At 46.4% G+C, this 15,417-nt stretch overlaps 1 protein-coding gene across 5 annotated transcripts in view; it reads left to right on the top strand.

Annotated features, from left to right (window-relative positions):
• baz2a (bromodomain adjacent to zinc finger domain, 2A) overlaps nucleotides 1-15,417 on the top strand; it is a 37,041-nt gene that overhangs the window by 8,402 nt on the left and 13,222 nt on the right. For all 5 annotated transcript variants that reach the window (XR_010036413.1, XM_063209045.1, XM_063209046.1 and 2 more), the window contains 8 exons: nucleotides 1,260-1,982; nucleotides 2,241-2,304; nucleotides 2,693-2,801; nucleotides 3,389-3,496; nucleotides 3,889-4,123; nucleotides 6,991-7,052; nucleotides 7,233-7,298; nucleotides 7,424-7,822. Coding sequence is in view for 4 of the 5 variants with exons in the window: in XM_063209045.1 (XP_063065115.1) it covers nucleotides 1,260-1,982; nucleotides 2,241-2,304; nucleotides 2,693-2,801; nucleotides 3,389-3,496; nucleotides 3,889-4,123; nucleotides 6,991-7,052; nucleotides 7,233-7,298; nucleotides 7,424-7,822 (1,766 nt within the window). In the remaining variant the exon portion in view is untranslated. The remainder of the gene's footprint in view (nucleotides 1-1,259; nucleotides 1,983-2,240; nucleotides 2,305-2,692; nucleotides 2,802-3,388; nucleotides 3,497-3,888; nucleotides 4,124-6,990; nucleotides 7,053-7,232; nucleotides 7,299-7,423; nucleotides 7,823-15,417) is intronic.

The following is a 15,417-nucleotide window of genomic DNA, read 5'->3' as shown; positions in this document are numbered from 1 at the left end:
AAACCAGGTCAAGTTAACATTAAGGTGGTGGTAAAACATCTCATAGAGTGGCCTGGAATTAGGAGTGCGCGGTATGGACGGTATACTATCGTGCGAGGTATTTTTTCCCCTCAAGGTATGGATTTTGTCCACAGACTGTCTCTCGTAGTAGCAAAAGAATATGTGGTTGTAGAACAGAAGCATAATTTCATTTAAGCTTTAAGTGTAAAATGTATAGTTAGTGTAGTGAACTATTGTTTTAAACTGTATGTGATTTCGATTCTGGTCTCCACAATTTAATGTACAGTGGTGTGTGAAAAGCAAGTTAGCAAGCTAACAGCCCAAATCATTCATGTCAATGCTGGTGTCTGACAACAGAAATGTGCTAAATCTATGTGCTACTGGTTGCTTCAACATTTGCGCCAGCCTTACTGTATGTTACTGTGTCCAGGTGAGATAATATCATTCACGATATCTGGCTGGGTGTTAGTAACTTAGATGACTGTTCACTGTTTAAAATGTGATTTAGCGATTTCGCTAACGTTAGCACGCTAACCGCTGCTGCAGTGATAGCTGCCATTCGCATTTAGTTCTACAATGCATTGCTAGCTGCCTCATGTGAAAGTTCGTTTTTTAAAAACTTTAACAATAACAGCTGAACCATTAGGCTTGGCATAATCACAGATGCAAGTACACATTTCCAAATTACCCCCAGCAACTACAGAAATAGAAAAAAGGTCAAATGAACGATTTATTGGATAAAATCCATGTTCAGTTTGACACCCCTCCCTTCCCTAGTTTAACCCCTTCTAGACTTGGTGAAATTGACAGTGTTGTAGCCTATTGCATTGCATTGCAAAATGCATTTTACATAGTTTTTCTTTGTTTTCAAAAGATTTGAATGGCAAGAATTCACACACATTACAAAAAATGCAAATGCAAAAGTAAAAAAAAAGGTGTTTTGTACATTTTGCGACGGAATGCTTAAATTTTACACAAATGTAAAATACCGTGATATACACCGTGATATATACCGTGGCTAAAATTAGACCGAGGTATACATTTTTGGCCATACCGCCCACCTGGAATACGGCCTACCTGGAATCCTCGTTTTCTTGCCTTAGTGACACCTGTGGGCTATATTTTAGTAGATTTACCACTTCCTGTAGGTTAACTTAGTCAGGTTGATCACTTAACCATGTTCTTGGAATACTCCCCGGGAATGCAACTGTTGGAGATGATCATCTCCTAATTTTCCTTGTTTGATTGCTCTTTCCTAGATTCTCCAGCAGGCCAGAAGAAGGCCACCGCTGCTAAGGTCCCAAAGGCACCAAAAGCCCCGAAGGTCCCAAAGGTTCCAAAGGTCGCGAAAGTCCCAAAGGTCCCGAAAGTCCCGAAAGACCCCAAAGACCCCAACGAGGAGAAGGAGAAACCCAAGCGCAAGAGGAAGAAGAAGGACGACGCGGATGATAAAGAACCTGCTAAACCCGGGAGGAAGAAACGCAAGATCTCCATAGACGATGCAGCCGGCGTGCCCACCACTGGCCCCATAGAGATGTCCCCTCTCGCTGCCCTAACCTCTCTCGTGACCGGAGGTGGCGGCGGCGCTACTGACCAGAGCCTGCTGGGCGCTCAGACGCCTCCTGTTAAGCCTAAGAAGCCCAGGAAACCAAGGACGCCCAAGCCCAAGGTACCAGTAGCCACACCAGCAGTAGCAGCAGCAGCTGGAGCTGGAGCAGTTCCTGGTGTCACCCCCACAGCTGATGGGCAGCCTGCTCCCGTGGCCGGCGAGACGCCTCCGGTGAAGGTCAAGAAGCCTCGTAAGCCCCGGACACCAAAGGTGAAGGATGGCACCCCAAAGGTGAAGGACGGCACCCCAAAGGTGAAGGACGGCACCCCGAAAGCAACCAAAGCCTCCAAGGCCAAGGACGAGACCAAGGACACCCCCAAAGCAGAGCAGGAGAAGGACAAAGAAGCAGAGGATGAGGAGGGCTCCACCGCAGGTAGACTGACTGAGGGTTCGACTAATGATTGATTGATTGATTGATTGATTGATTGATGTATTTGTTTTGACTTTTTTTAGTTTTTATTAATTTATTAAGTTTGTTTTCAATGCCTATAATAACGCTATTGTATTACTCATTCAATCATTCCTCCTGTATTTAGTCTGCTTTTGATTCTTGCAAATAACGTAATGCATTACTCATTTACCAGTTAAATTATTTGTATTCTTATTCACAAGTATCTGTTTCTCATTACAGGAGACGCTCCAAAGACTCGGAGGATTGCCACAGAGGAGCAGGTCCAGTTCCCTCTTCTGCATGGGTAAGATACATCAGGGTTTCTTCTTCTCATATACAGTAGTAGGCACTTTGGAGGAAGACCCTGCTCCATATTACAAAAAAAAAAGAGAGAGAAAAGGGAAAACTCCATTTGTTCGCACCACACCTATTGCTGTTTTGATAGCTGTGTGTGTGGACTTTGTTGAGGTGCTGATGTCAGTGCGTGTGGAGCTTGTTGAGGTGCTGATGTCAGCACTTTCTCTCTGAGGCTGAGGCTTTGCCCGGCCGTCACTTTGCTGAATTAAGGTGCTGGAGAGCTCTCTACACTGCGGACGGCAGCCACTCTGATCTGTGAAATGCTGACGGGCGATCATCCTTTTTTCTTACTGTGCGCGTGTGTGTGCGCTTGTCTCCGACTATCTGTTTCCCAGGTGGAGGAGGGAGGTGCGCGTGAAGAAGCATGAAGACCGGCTGAAAGGAGAGACCTGGTACTACACTCCCTGCGGGAGGAGGATGAAACAGTTCCCCGAGATCATCAAGGTGAAAACACAGTTGGGGGGACTTTCCCATTGGATGGGGGATGGTGGGGGTTGTTGGTAGCCGTGTGGAGTTGGTGGTAATCTGATCTTCAGCTCTGAAACCCCTGAAAGTTGTTTCAGTTGTGCCCATGGGCAAAGTGTTCAACACCTCCACAGAGACGGCCTCTGTAGTTTTGTTTACTGTAAATTGTTCCAGATTTGCAATGTCAACATTGTGTTTTTCTAAACCTAATGGCTGTAGTTCTGTCTTTAGCAAAGCAAAGAAATATGCTTTGTTTTGTACAGCCCTTGTTAAGCAGTTGTAATACAGTAGGCAGACATCCTCTCACACCTGTGATCCTCTCACACACAGTATATGAAAATGAAAACGAGGTCCCTTCATACTTCCATGCATATTGACATTTGTTTTGGATTGCCAAGTGGCACCTGGTGTTTATGTGGGTCCATTGCAGCTTCCTTGGGGTGGGGAAAGCTGCATAGTGAGAAACTAATTGATGTGAAATTCCTGAGCCTCATGTTGTTTTTTCTTCTTTTTTTTCCTCTCGATTAACACTGTTGGTAATTGTATGTTTATGTTGTCTCCTGCAGTACCTGCGGAGGCACGAGGCCGAGGTGGGCGATGTGACCCGAGAGCACTTCAGCTTCAGTCCACGCATGCCTGTTGGAGACTTCTACGAGATGCGCGACACGCCAGAGGTCAGTGGGGCCACGCCGCATTGAGGGAATTTTGTAGAGTTGCATGCAGTAAGATGTTGGGCAATGTTTCAAATGATTGGTACGATATGTATGATTGTGGTGAAAATGTGCACGGCAACCTAATTCAAAACACCGCTACAGTTGGTTCACCTCAAGAGGTGGGAAGCAAAGCATATCACCAAAACATTCACATAATGAATTGCCTGGCTGTACTGTTTTCAGTGAAATCAGCATATCAATATGATTATACAGGCTGCAAATTCCTTAAACTTAGCCATTGGCTGCTGAGTCTTCAGAAAGGCATGTTTGATGTTCACCTGCAAGTGCAAGCACATCCGGCTGCAGCATGCGAGAAGGTGTGAGTCCCTGACATGACATGCTTTGACCTGCAGGGGGCGGAGTGGTTCCTGCTGGCCAATGAGGAGGTGCCCTCCATGATCATGGCCATCACGGGCCGGCGAGGCCGTCCTCCTAACCCAGACAAGGAGAAGCCGACCCGGACGCGCGTCAGGCGGCCCAAGGGCACCCCCGGACGTCGGCCTGGCAGACCACCCAAGACCAACGCGGAAGACCTGCTCAGTAAAGTGGACGCCAGGACCCTGAAAAGGCTTCAAGCTAAGGGTGAAAGTAAGAAACGTAATTTCAATTCTTTGTATGACAAGTGCATGTAAAGAAATGGACAATAAAACCGACTTTACTTGACTTGAGGAAAAGGTGAACAGGCACAGTTAAATGCAGAGGCCCATGGGCGTTTTTAGACAGGGGCCAGGGTGGGCCTGGGCCCCTGTAGGATTGGTCCAGGCCCCCCCTAGGGCCCCTGCGCCAGCCAATAATTAAAAAATAAATAAAAATGTCTAACAGCAACGTGCATTGACGGATTCCAAGTGCAACACACACAGGAAGGGACTAGGAGGGTCAGTTGTGCAGGCACAGGCACAGAGGGGGTACAGAATTGGGTCCTAGTGACATTACACATGTTGGGTAGGGGGGCCTTCGTCAATACTTTGCCCCCAGGCTCGGATGAGGTACTGCCACTGGCCCTGCACGCACTCCACCCGATTCGCGAGATGTTCCACCTGCTGCAAGCAGCGACCTGCAGACTTGTGAGCTAGAACTTCTTCATTTTTGGAGCTATCATCGCTGGACTTAAATGGAGTTGGATAACATGCTGAAGTGAGGAAACAATTAATTTCCTTAAGTTTCTGTAGGTGAGGAATAAGCCGGTTTTAAACGGAATGGTGGCATGCATTCGGTTTGGGCACTTAGGCTATTGTATGTGGCTGAGTTAAAAGGCAATTCTATGTGGTGCTATTTTATTAATTATTAACAGTTCTCAGATTCATAACGGTATTTAATTGCCATCCCAACTGTGTGTGCTGCAGCACTGCTATTAAGGCTGCTTATGAGTTTTGTCATAGGCTAACGTAGCCTAGCTTACAAATGCAATGGACAGACAACATTGCTACATTGCTGTTTGAAATGATTTGGGAGCAAAATAGGAGCGAAATGCATCGCCATATGACACAAACTACCTGACAAAATACCTTCTACGTTGGATTTGGCCTTTAATTCAAAGGAAATATTCACACAATGTCAGTAAATCCGTTTGTTTTCCGTGTCTTCAGTCTACTGTTCTGTCGCTACTAGTCAAGCACAAGCAACACGACCTTGGACCTAGGAACCAGTGTTGCCAGGTGTAGAACGTGAAATAAGCAACTAGTGTTGCCAGGTGTAAGAGAAATAAGCTGTTTTGGGCTGTCTTAGAAAAAAAGCCCAAAACAGCTGCCAGAGAAATTAGCAGCTGCTTATAATCATTTAACCCTTCTTCCTTGAAAGATCTACTACTGGGACTGACTGCCCTGTGGTGGAGATTTTAGGCTATTTTATGCAATGCTGCATTTTCTCTCATTTGAGACTTTGTTGGATAGGGAAATATAAACTGTAAATTATAAAAAATATTATTTTATAATATTATAAGTGATAAAATAGAAATGGAGATTAATTTAAATTCACGATTTTATCTCAGTCTTTTCGTTAGAAAGGTTTGGGGGAAAATCGCCACTTATATATTTTTTTAAAAATGTGCAGATCCAATTGTCATCAAGAAAACTGTGATACACATTTTATTTTCAAAACCGCCCATCCCTAGTTTGTATGTTCTTGCCATTATATTTTTTCCATAATAATAATAATTGGTATAGCACATGTCAAACAAGGCATGCAGCTCATTGTGATTTAACAGTTAGATTAAATATGAAATTGGTAAGTTGGTTAACCCATTGATGCCAAATACTGTGCCAAATACTATCATTGACCGTAGTGCCAGGAGCTGCATGATGTAGCTTTAGGCTAATGAAATTCAACATTTTTGTTTGTATGTTAGAGCTGAATGAATGGGTGATAATGCAAAATGAAGCAGCTTTTAATTCAATTAATTACATGCTTAGTATGTGCTTCCGATGCTGAAGCATGTGTTTTTGCAGGGTTTTTAGGCAACACTGGGTTTAGAAAAAGGCCGATATTTTGGCAAAAGTATGGTCGAAGAATATAAGGTACATGGGCCCCCCTCAAAACATGTGGGCCCCTGTCAGGCCCCTGTGGTAATTTTGGGCTAAAAACGCCACTGCAGATGCCAAAAGTTGTTTGCGGTTAAAGGTGTTGAAGTTTTTTCCCAGAATTCATGCTGCCCATTCACAAGTGTTGCCTTTTTCATGAATGCTTACCACCACCATCAAATTCTTAAGTAGTAGTTATGAAAGTTGCACTTTTCATACATGAAAAGGGGATCTTCTCCATGTCTAAATATTGAATTTCCAGAATCAGACATTTTTAGCTCCAAACGTAGTATACTCTGGTCATACTAAAGTAAATATTAGTTTTATATTATTTAGTAAATATTCTTGAAAAAATCAAATGTGCTAATAGCCTAGTGACGCAACACCTTCAGCGTTGCTACTTGTCAGGTCAAGAGCAATGCAAGTAATTTCTGAGCTCCTGAAAAATCGGGAACTCCTCCCACTTTGTTTGGAACGGAAGCAAACAATCATTAGCAAACCAAGGGAGGCCATTTGGGAAATGCCATTTGGGAAATGTTAATTGTTATGCTCTTGGTCAGACCAAGTCTCGAAGAGATTTGAAAGTCGATGATAATCAGGCTACATAGCCAGTGCAGTTTCAGCAGCATAGTTGCAATACCTACTCCAGCCACCATCCTACACAGTGCACCTTTTAATGAGTTATGCAATGTCAATGGCATTGTGTGATCTTGTTTTGAGACCTGTAGGCAATACGAGGCAATGGGCAGGGTCCAGGAATACTTACAATCCATCTGCCTAGCAGGAAATGGCTTTTGAATTTATTTTAGAGCTTTGAACATATATAAAGCTCCCTATTCACGGAAAAAGTTAAATAGGGGGTTTGCTGTACTTTGCATTCAACGTTTTTGATTTTACAGTATTTTGGATTCAATCTCTCATTTTTCTGTTCTATTTTAGAGGACCTTACTGATGAAGACAAGGAGAAACTGGTCAAGATCAAGAAGAAGATGAAGCGAAAGGTGCGTATCCACCTGGCTCCAGGCCCATCTTCTAACCATTGGCATCCTATATTATTTACCACGGGAGAAAAATCATTACAAGCTGAAGAAAATATCTTAATCAGACGTGCCAATAACTGTGGAGGGCTCTGTATCTTGCCCTTAGTACTCCTTAATTTGTTTCATATTGTCATTTTTTAGGCAAGACTGAAGCGCAAAGAAGATGCCAAAAACAAGGCCATCAGGCAGGAAAAGAAGAAAGCTAAGGTAAGGCTGCAGGTCATCACACACTTCACCACTTCTGCAGTTGGCTGCCATTTTAAAAAAGGAATAATGATGGATGTGAAATGAAGTTAATTTGTACTCGCTGTTCCGTCCTCTGTTCATCTCAGGAGGATAAAGCCAAGGATGGCCAACCCCAAGATGAGGAAGGAGTGAAACCAACCGAGCCCGGGCAACCCCAGCCTGGACTACCCACCGACCAGACCACCCCTCCATCCATTACCACCCCCGAGCCCAAGAAGCCCGGCCGCAAGAAGCGCGTGCAGACCCCCGAGGAGATGGAGAAGGCGGGCCAGGTGAAGAGGGTTGCTGGAGCCCGTAGCCAGGCCAAGGCGCTGGCCAAGGCCCAGGCGGAGGCGGAAGCCCAGGCCCAGGCAGCGCTGGCGGCCAAGAGGGCTGCGGAGAGGAGGGCCCAGGCCCAGCGGAGACTGGAGGAACGCAAGAGGCAGCAGCAGATCCTGGAGGAGATGAAGAAGCCCACAGAGGACATGTGCATCGCAGACCACCAGGTGAGGGCGCTGTGGAGCACGGCTCATTAGGCTGGCAGCATATACTGTAGCTACAGTGTAGAGTAGTGTTTCTCAACAGGGGTCCTAGGGAGTGCCAGGGGGTGTTGGGGAGTCCTGAGGGGTGCTGAGAGGGGCGCAATGCTTAGTTGCCATTTGGGATCATTAGTCTATTTCATGTTTTAATACTGGCACTGGTGGTGCTGGAAGACTTATGATGAGGTCAAGAGTGCATTGGGAGTGTATTAAACGCCCAGGGTGTGTTCTGAAATGGGATCAGTATTCTCTGAGGGTGCTGTTGCCATAAACTCTGTTGTGTGGTGTTGTCTTAAGAGTTGAGGATATTGGGTGACCAGAAAGTGTACCAAAATATTACGAATGAACAATGGGTGCTGGTATATCAGTCTCGTATGGCAGGGTTAAGTTGGAGCGTGCAAAGTGTGAAAGTGCTAAAATTGTGACATTGTGTATGATGTAAAAATGTCATGTGTGAAGTGTATCCTCCTGACGATGTATGGTAGAAATGATGAGTATAAGCCTTGCCGTGGCCAAACGGTAGGGCACTCGTCTACCATGCTGACCCGGGTTCGATTCCTGGCCCGGGGACTTTGCCGGGCCTTCCCAGTCTCTCTCTCCCCACTCACTTCTTGTCACCACCTTCACTGTCCTATCATAAAATCAAGTAAAAAAGACCCAAACAAATGATTTAAAAAAAGAAATGATGAATGTTTCAAGCAGTTACATGATCCGTATGCTACCTAATTAAGGGCGTTGTTAAGGGCTCTGCATACTTCACGTGCGTACTTTGGCGCGTTTGGCGCAAGAACCATTAATGACGTCATCACTTGCGCCAGACTATTCATACTTATAAACGCCAGTTGCGCCACAAATGCAATTCTCTCTAGACCAGCGGGCGTCACTGTTGAGAAAAGGAGAAGAACTGAAGGCCGGCAAGAACCGCGCGAGGAACGAAGAAAGCATACACAATGCCAGCAGTGCTGTCACGTGCGTTGCTAGTGGAAATGTGCCAACTACGAAATGAAATCGTATTGAATATAGAACGGTATATGCGTCGCAGAGCGAGGAGGAGGCAAAAACAGAAGAGACGGTGGAATGTTCGTCCTTTGCACCAGAACAGAGAGGAGACTGGCGAGTTCTTTGTCCTTGTTCTGCCAATGAGACAGATTGATGAGGAGAAGCACTTTGGCTACTTCAGAATGACAGTTCACCATTTCGATGAGTTGGCTCGTCGCATAAAACCCGTCATTAAACACAGTCGCATACACCGCAGCCCTGTCAGTTTGGAAGAGAGACTTGCTTGTACACTCAGGATCCTGGCATCTGACAGCAGTCAGACGGCGGTCGCTTCTAGCTACAAACTCGGAATTTCAACCGTGTGCGGTATCGTCTCAGAGGTGTGCAGAGCTATATGGCTGGCCCTGAGGCACGAGTATGTCCCCATTCCAAAACGAGACGAATGGGAACACATTGCCCGAGACTTCTGGATGATGTGGAACTTTCCGAACTGTGTGGGCAGCATCGATGGGAAGCATGTAGCCCTGATTGCACCACCGAATGCTGGTAGTGACTACCACAACTACAGAGGTGCCCACTCCATTGTGCTGATGGCTACCTGCGATGCACGCTATCGATTCACGATGGTGGATGTTGGTGCGTTCGGCCGCGAAAGTGATGGAGGGGTTTTCTCAAGAAGCCGTTTTGGGTCTGACCTGCTTGCTCGCAGACTTCCACTTCCACCGCCTGCTGCCCTGCCAGGGACAGACATCGGCATGCCCTTTGTGTCCTGGGAGATGCGGCCTTCCCTCTACATGAGAACTTGATGCGGCCATACCCAGGTATGTAAGCAAATAGTTCTGATATCACATGGTCTTACATTTACTTTAAAATGTTTTCTTTTGTAAATGCACTTAATTTTGAGTACACGTATTGTAATGCACAAGCAATTCTGCCGTGTGTGTGTGTATGTGTGTGTGTGTGTTTGTGTGTGTGTGTGTGTGTGTGTGTGTGTGTGTGTGTGTGTTTGTGTTGGTTGTGTCAATATCTGATGATATGTTTAGTTGTAAATGCACATTAGAGAATCTGTATCCAAACTCCAAACACAATGTGTGTTAATCCTTTGGACTTTCTACATAACAGGTACCAACCTAGAAGACCCCAAAAAGGTGTACAACTACAGACACTCCAGGGCCCGCAGAGTGATTGAGAACAGCTTCGGCATCCTTGCGGCGCGCTGGAGGATTCTTGGCAAGCCCATGGAATTCCTTCCAGACAAAGCTGAGATGGTCGTGAAGGCGTGCATTGCGCTCCACAACATGCTGGCATACACAGACGCTGCATTGACTCCACAGAGAAGCTACATCCCTCCAGGCTTTGCTGATGCTGTGACACCTGCTGGTGACCTTGTGCCTGGTGAATGGAGGAGACTTTGTCAAGGTGACACAAACCTCACAGAGACTGCTAGATTGTCGACAGCACGTGCATCGCGCAGAGCAGTGGCAGTAAGGAATGACTTCAAGGCTTTTTTCCAGACGCCACAAGGTGTGGTTCCTTGGCGGGACGCTGCCATCCGGCAAGGATGCCTGAACTAGTGTAAAACATACACAATTGTGTCCATGTCCATGGCAGCCACACCAGGGCATTCATTATGACACCATCGTACCCGGACAGCACACACTGCATTGTGCACACACTGCATTGTGAATATCGTGTGTGTGTGTGTGTGTGTGTGTGTGTGTGTGTGTGTGTGTGTGTGTGTGTGTGTGTGTGTGAGTGTGTGAGTGAGAGAGAGAGAGACAGACTGTATATAGAGACTGTACATAGTCTCTAAACTGCCTGCTTTACTGTAATGTAACCCACTGTCTACCTCATGTGTGTCCTGAAATGTCCATGTGGTCATTATGTGTATCTCTGTAAGCTACTTGACACCTGAATATCCTCTCGGGGACCAATAAAGTTACTGTACTGTACTCTACTCTGCTCGACTGTTCATTCTGTGAAAGACATTGTAACTGCTTTGTATACTAAACAGTGTTGGGAGTAACCTGGATTTTAGTGGTATTCAGTGTGGTGGGTCAGAAAGAAGCTATTCTTGAACATGGTAGTTTTTTACTTTTTAGTCCGTATGCTGCCAAAACCACCTGAATGGGAGGTGAAAAGTCATGACTCATGAGCTGGATGTACACTAATAGATTGCCAGATCAACATTTAGGCCTACAGTTTTGGCAAAAGCACCTAAAGTAATGTGAAAGTAGTGTAATGCCTTACATTTTAAATATTGTAGTGTATGATTTATTATTTTGAAATGGGAGTAACACACGGCTGGGCGATTAGGCCTACTTTGGGCCAAGGACCGTCATAGGCAACTTGCCCCTGCCAGTAGTAAGAAATTGTGTAAGCCAACATAATTACACCATTGACAGTCATGCTATTCTTGCTAATTGTATCTTGTATCTAATTGTAGGCGGTCTTTTCGTCACACCCCCTCGTTCACACATCCTACCACCTGTCTATTCATAGTAAACGTAGGCATGTAGAACAATAACGTATCAACGACAGGACGACATTCCAAGGCATTGCACCTGCAGCAGGTCTATAGAACAATATGCCTACCGGTCTTGTCGTCACACCCCCTCGTTCACACATGCTACCACCTGCCTATTCATAGTAAAACGTAGGTATGTAGAACAATAACGTATCAACGACAGGACGACATTCCAAGGCATTGCACCTGCAGCAGGTCTATAGAACAATATGCCTGCCGGTCTTGTCGTCACACCCCCTCGTTCACACATCCTACCACCTGCCTATTCATAGTAAGACGTAGGCATGTAGAACAATAACGTATCAACGACAGGACGACATTCAAGGGCATAGCACCTGCAGCAGGTCAATTGAAAAATATGCCTATCGGACTTGTCGTCACACTCCCTCGTTCACACATCCTACCACCTGCCTATTAATAGTAAAACGTAGGTATGTAGAACAATAACGTATCAACGACAGGACAATATTCCTGTTCAATAGAAAAATATGCCTGTCGGTCTTGTCATCACACTCCCTCGTTCACACATCCGTAGCCAATGTAGGCTATTTTACATAGGCCTATACGCGAGCTCACAGTGTCTCACAACCCCACGAGAAATTCATGTTGGCTTTTTTTTCCCTCAGGGACGCAGCCATTGTCTTGCCATAATATTTAACAAGTGAGCTCATAAACAGTGTCTCACAACAACCCCACGAGAAATTAATATCGGCTTATTTTCGCCATATCACATTTCACATTTTGACGGGTTGGTTTGCCGTCTGTGTCACAAAGGAATAGATAACCAAACACAGGTTGTAGTTCTGAGGAGGTTCATTGCCAATTTGACGCAAATTGACGCACATGTTTCAAATAAGTGTGAAATGCGAATAAGAAAAAATATATAGGCTATATACAAAGTACAAAAAAGAGCACACTGGCAGCCTGGCCAAGAGCCATAGCCTACAAGAAATTAGAGTCTTGTTGAAATCACTTGAAGGATCTTCACGGCATCCTCTTGCCCTCTTCGACGAGAGCGCAGACCCTCCTCATCACTTCGCCCCGTTTGTGTGGCTTGACTTCGGTTTCGACGATCTTTGCAAGGTCCATGAAGAGCTGCACGGTTCCCGACGGGAGTGGTGTCGGCGGCGGTGGCTCGGACTGCGATTCCAGGTGTCGCGTCACCGTACTTTCAAACCGCTATGTGCTGGCCTTCAGCTCCTTCAAAAAAGCGGCATCCTCCTGGTCCTCAGTCTGGCGCTTCCTCTTCTTTGTGGTCGAAGCAGAGGAGGAGGCGGCCGGCATGGGTGCTGCAGGTGTCACTGCCCGAGGTGCTGGGATTACTGCTCGAGGAGCTGGGGTTGGTGGTGCACCGGGACATGATGCGGCCCGGGGCGCTGGGGTCGGTGTGAGATGTGACACTGTCCTGGGCGCTGGTGTAGGGGTGACGGGCATGGTGCCAGATGCCATTGCCGTGGCGGGTGATTCTGGGAAGAGCTCTCTGGTGGTGGTGGATGGTCGGCAAGGGGTTGATGATTCTTGCCCGCTGGTGCTGGACACTGGGGTATGTTCCAACGTGTCTTCCGCATCCTACAACAAATAAGAAAAAAAAATATTTACATAACCTGTTCCGTTGCTATTGCACAGACCATACTCTTCAATAGGTGATCGCCCATGAATCAAATTGTATAAATTGTTTCCTTACCTCGGGTTAATTAGAGTCTGTAGGGCGGTGTTTTATATAGTCATGCATCCATGCCAGGTCTGTCATGATAGGGGGATCCTTCGTGTACCCGGCACCGCTTCGGTGCGCTTCTATGGACCTCTTCTTCGCCTTGCCATACCGGTCACGGACACTTTTCCATATCTTTCTCACTAGATACTCCGTCTTCCCAACGTGTCTGGCGACTTCACTCCAGGAATTGGCCGTGGCAATCTTGTCCCAGTGCTTTCTATTTGCCGTGTCGTACGGGTGAGGATACTGCCTGACCCACTCGGTCACCTCTCTCTCTTCCTCGTTGATCCTGCTCATTCTTCCTGTTGTTTCTGTCAGCTGTTTCCGCTTTGGCGCGCGCCAAGTTAGAAAAATCCTCGTGTGCACGACGTTGCGACACGCGCCGAATTTTGAGCTTACGACGGGGGGCGTGTCGAAATTTTAGGTCACGTGACGGCGCGCGCCATCGTCGTGAGTGAAGTATGAAGGAGACTAGCACCACTCACGACTAGTATGAATCCCCCTTTAGATGTAGCTCACTTCTACCCTCTCCCTCTCCCCAATAACCAAATACACATTTATGAAGACACATGTAGGCACACATGCAACATATGGCTCATTAGTGTTTTGTGTGATGCATATCCATATTACTGACATAATGGTGCTTCCACCACCACTTCTTCATGCACGTCACAGGCGTAAACTCTGATAGACATATTTAGGGCATCATTTTCTCTCTTCCCTGCTGGAGATGAATGTGTGAGATGTCCTAATTCTTGTCTTTCCCTCCCCTCTACAACACACACTCACTCACACACACACACACACACACACACACACACACACACACACACACACACACACACACACACACACACATTACATTATTATTACATTACATTGCATTTGGCAGACGCTTTATAACCAAAGCGACTTTCAGAAGAGGACATAATCAAGCCAACATCACAAGCAAATACAAAGTGCACAGGAGATATACAGAACAACAAGTGCAATTACAAAGAGGGGTTAGTTTTTTTTTTTTTTTTTTTTTTTTTTTTTTTATATAATAAAGAGGAAATAATGAGAACACACACACACAAACACACACTCACAAACTAAACTAAACTAAACTAAACATAATGTCAGGATTCTGCCCTGGGGCAAGGCCAGTTCAATCATTAGTCTAGTAGATTCTCTCGAAAGAGGAATGTCTTTAGTTGTTTCTTGAAGGCTGCAAGAGAGGTGCTTAGTCTTGCTGCCTCTGGGAGACTGTTCCACCACTTGGGAACCATAACGGAGAACAATCTTGACTGGGAGTACCTAGAGCGACTGGATGGCAGAGCCAGACGGCTTGTGCTGGATGAGCGCAGATCTCTTCCAGTAACATAAGGCGTTAGTAGGTCCTTCAGATAAGCTGGGGCCGTTCCTGTGATGGTTTTGTAGGCAAGGGTCAGTGCCTTGTGCTTGATCCGGGCGGCGATCGGTAACCAGTGCAACTCAATAAATAGAGGAGTAACATGGGTCCTTTTGGGTTGATTGAAGATCAACCGTGCCGCCGCATTCTGGATCATCTGCAGAGGCTTTAGCGCACAAGCAGGTAGACCTGTCAGACCTGAGTTGCAGTAGTCAACGCGGGACAGGACCGTGGCCTGGACCAGTCGTTGTGTAGAATATTGTGTCAGCACAGGTCTGATATTCCGTACGTTGGACATCTGGATTCGACAGGTCCGGGTGACCGAGTTGATGTAGTTGGAGCATGACAGCTCATCATCAATCATGACGCCAAGGTTTTTGGCGACTTTGCTTGGGGTCACGATGGTGGAGCCTATCTTGAGGTTGATGTTGTGACTGAGCGGCTCTTTAGCTGGGATCACCAGGAGCTCTGTCTTGGCCAGGTTCAGCTGTAGGTGGTGGTCCTTCATCCATGTTGACAAGTCGGTGAGGCAGGCAGAGATGCGTTCCGAAACCGTGGTGTCCTCTGGACGGAACGACAGGTACATCTGGGTGTCATCAGCATAGCAGTGGTAGGAGAACCCATGTGTTTGAATGACACGTCCCAGGGAGGATGTGTATATTGCAAACAGAAGGGGTCCCAGCACTGATCCTTGGGGTACGCCTGTGGAGAGGGTGTGAGTCGTAGACAGCTTCCCTTGCCATGACACACTGAAGGTGCGTCCAGAGAGGTAGGAGTTGAACCATGAGTGGGCAACGCCTGTGATTCCCATGGCTGTGAGTATCCTCAGGAGGATCTTGTGGTTGACTGTGTCAAAGGCTGCAGATAGGTCTAGTAGTATGAGGACCGAGGATAGTCCTTCCGTTCTTGCAGTCCTTAGAGCTTCAGTC

The sequence above is a fragment of the Engraulis encrasicolus genome, chromosome 10 (genome assembly GCF_034702125.1).
Source record: "Engraulis encrasicolus isolate BLACKSEA-1 chromosome 10, IST_EnEncr_1.0, whole genome shotgun sequence".
NCBI lineage: Eukaryota > Metazoa > Chordata > Actinopteri > Clupeiformes > Engraulidae > Engraulis > Engraulis encrasicolus.
The sequence above is the reverse complement of the archived record's forward strand: the minus strand, read 5'-3'. Positions and strand labels throughout refer to the sequence as shown.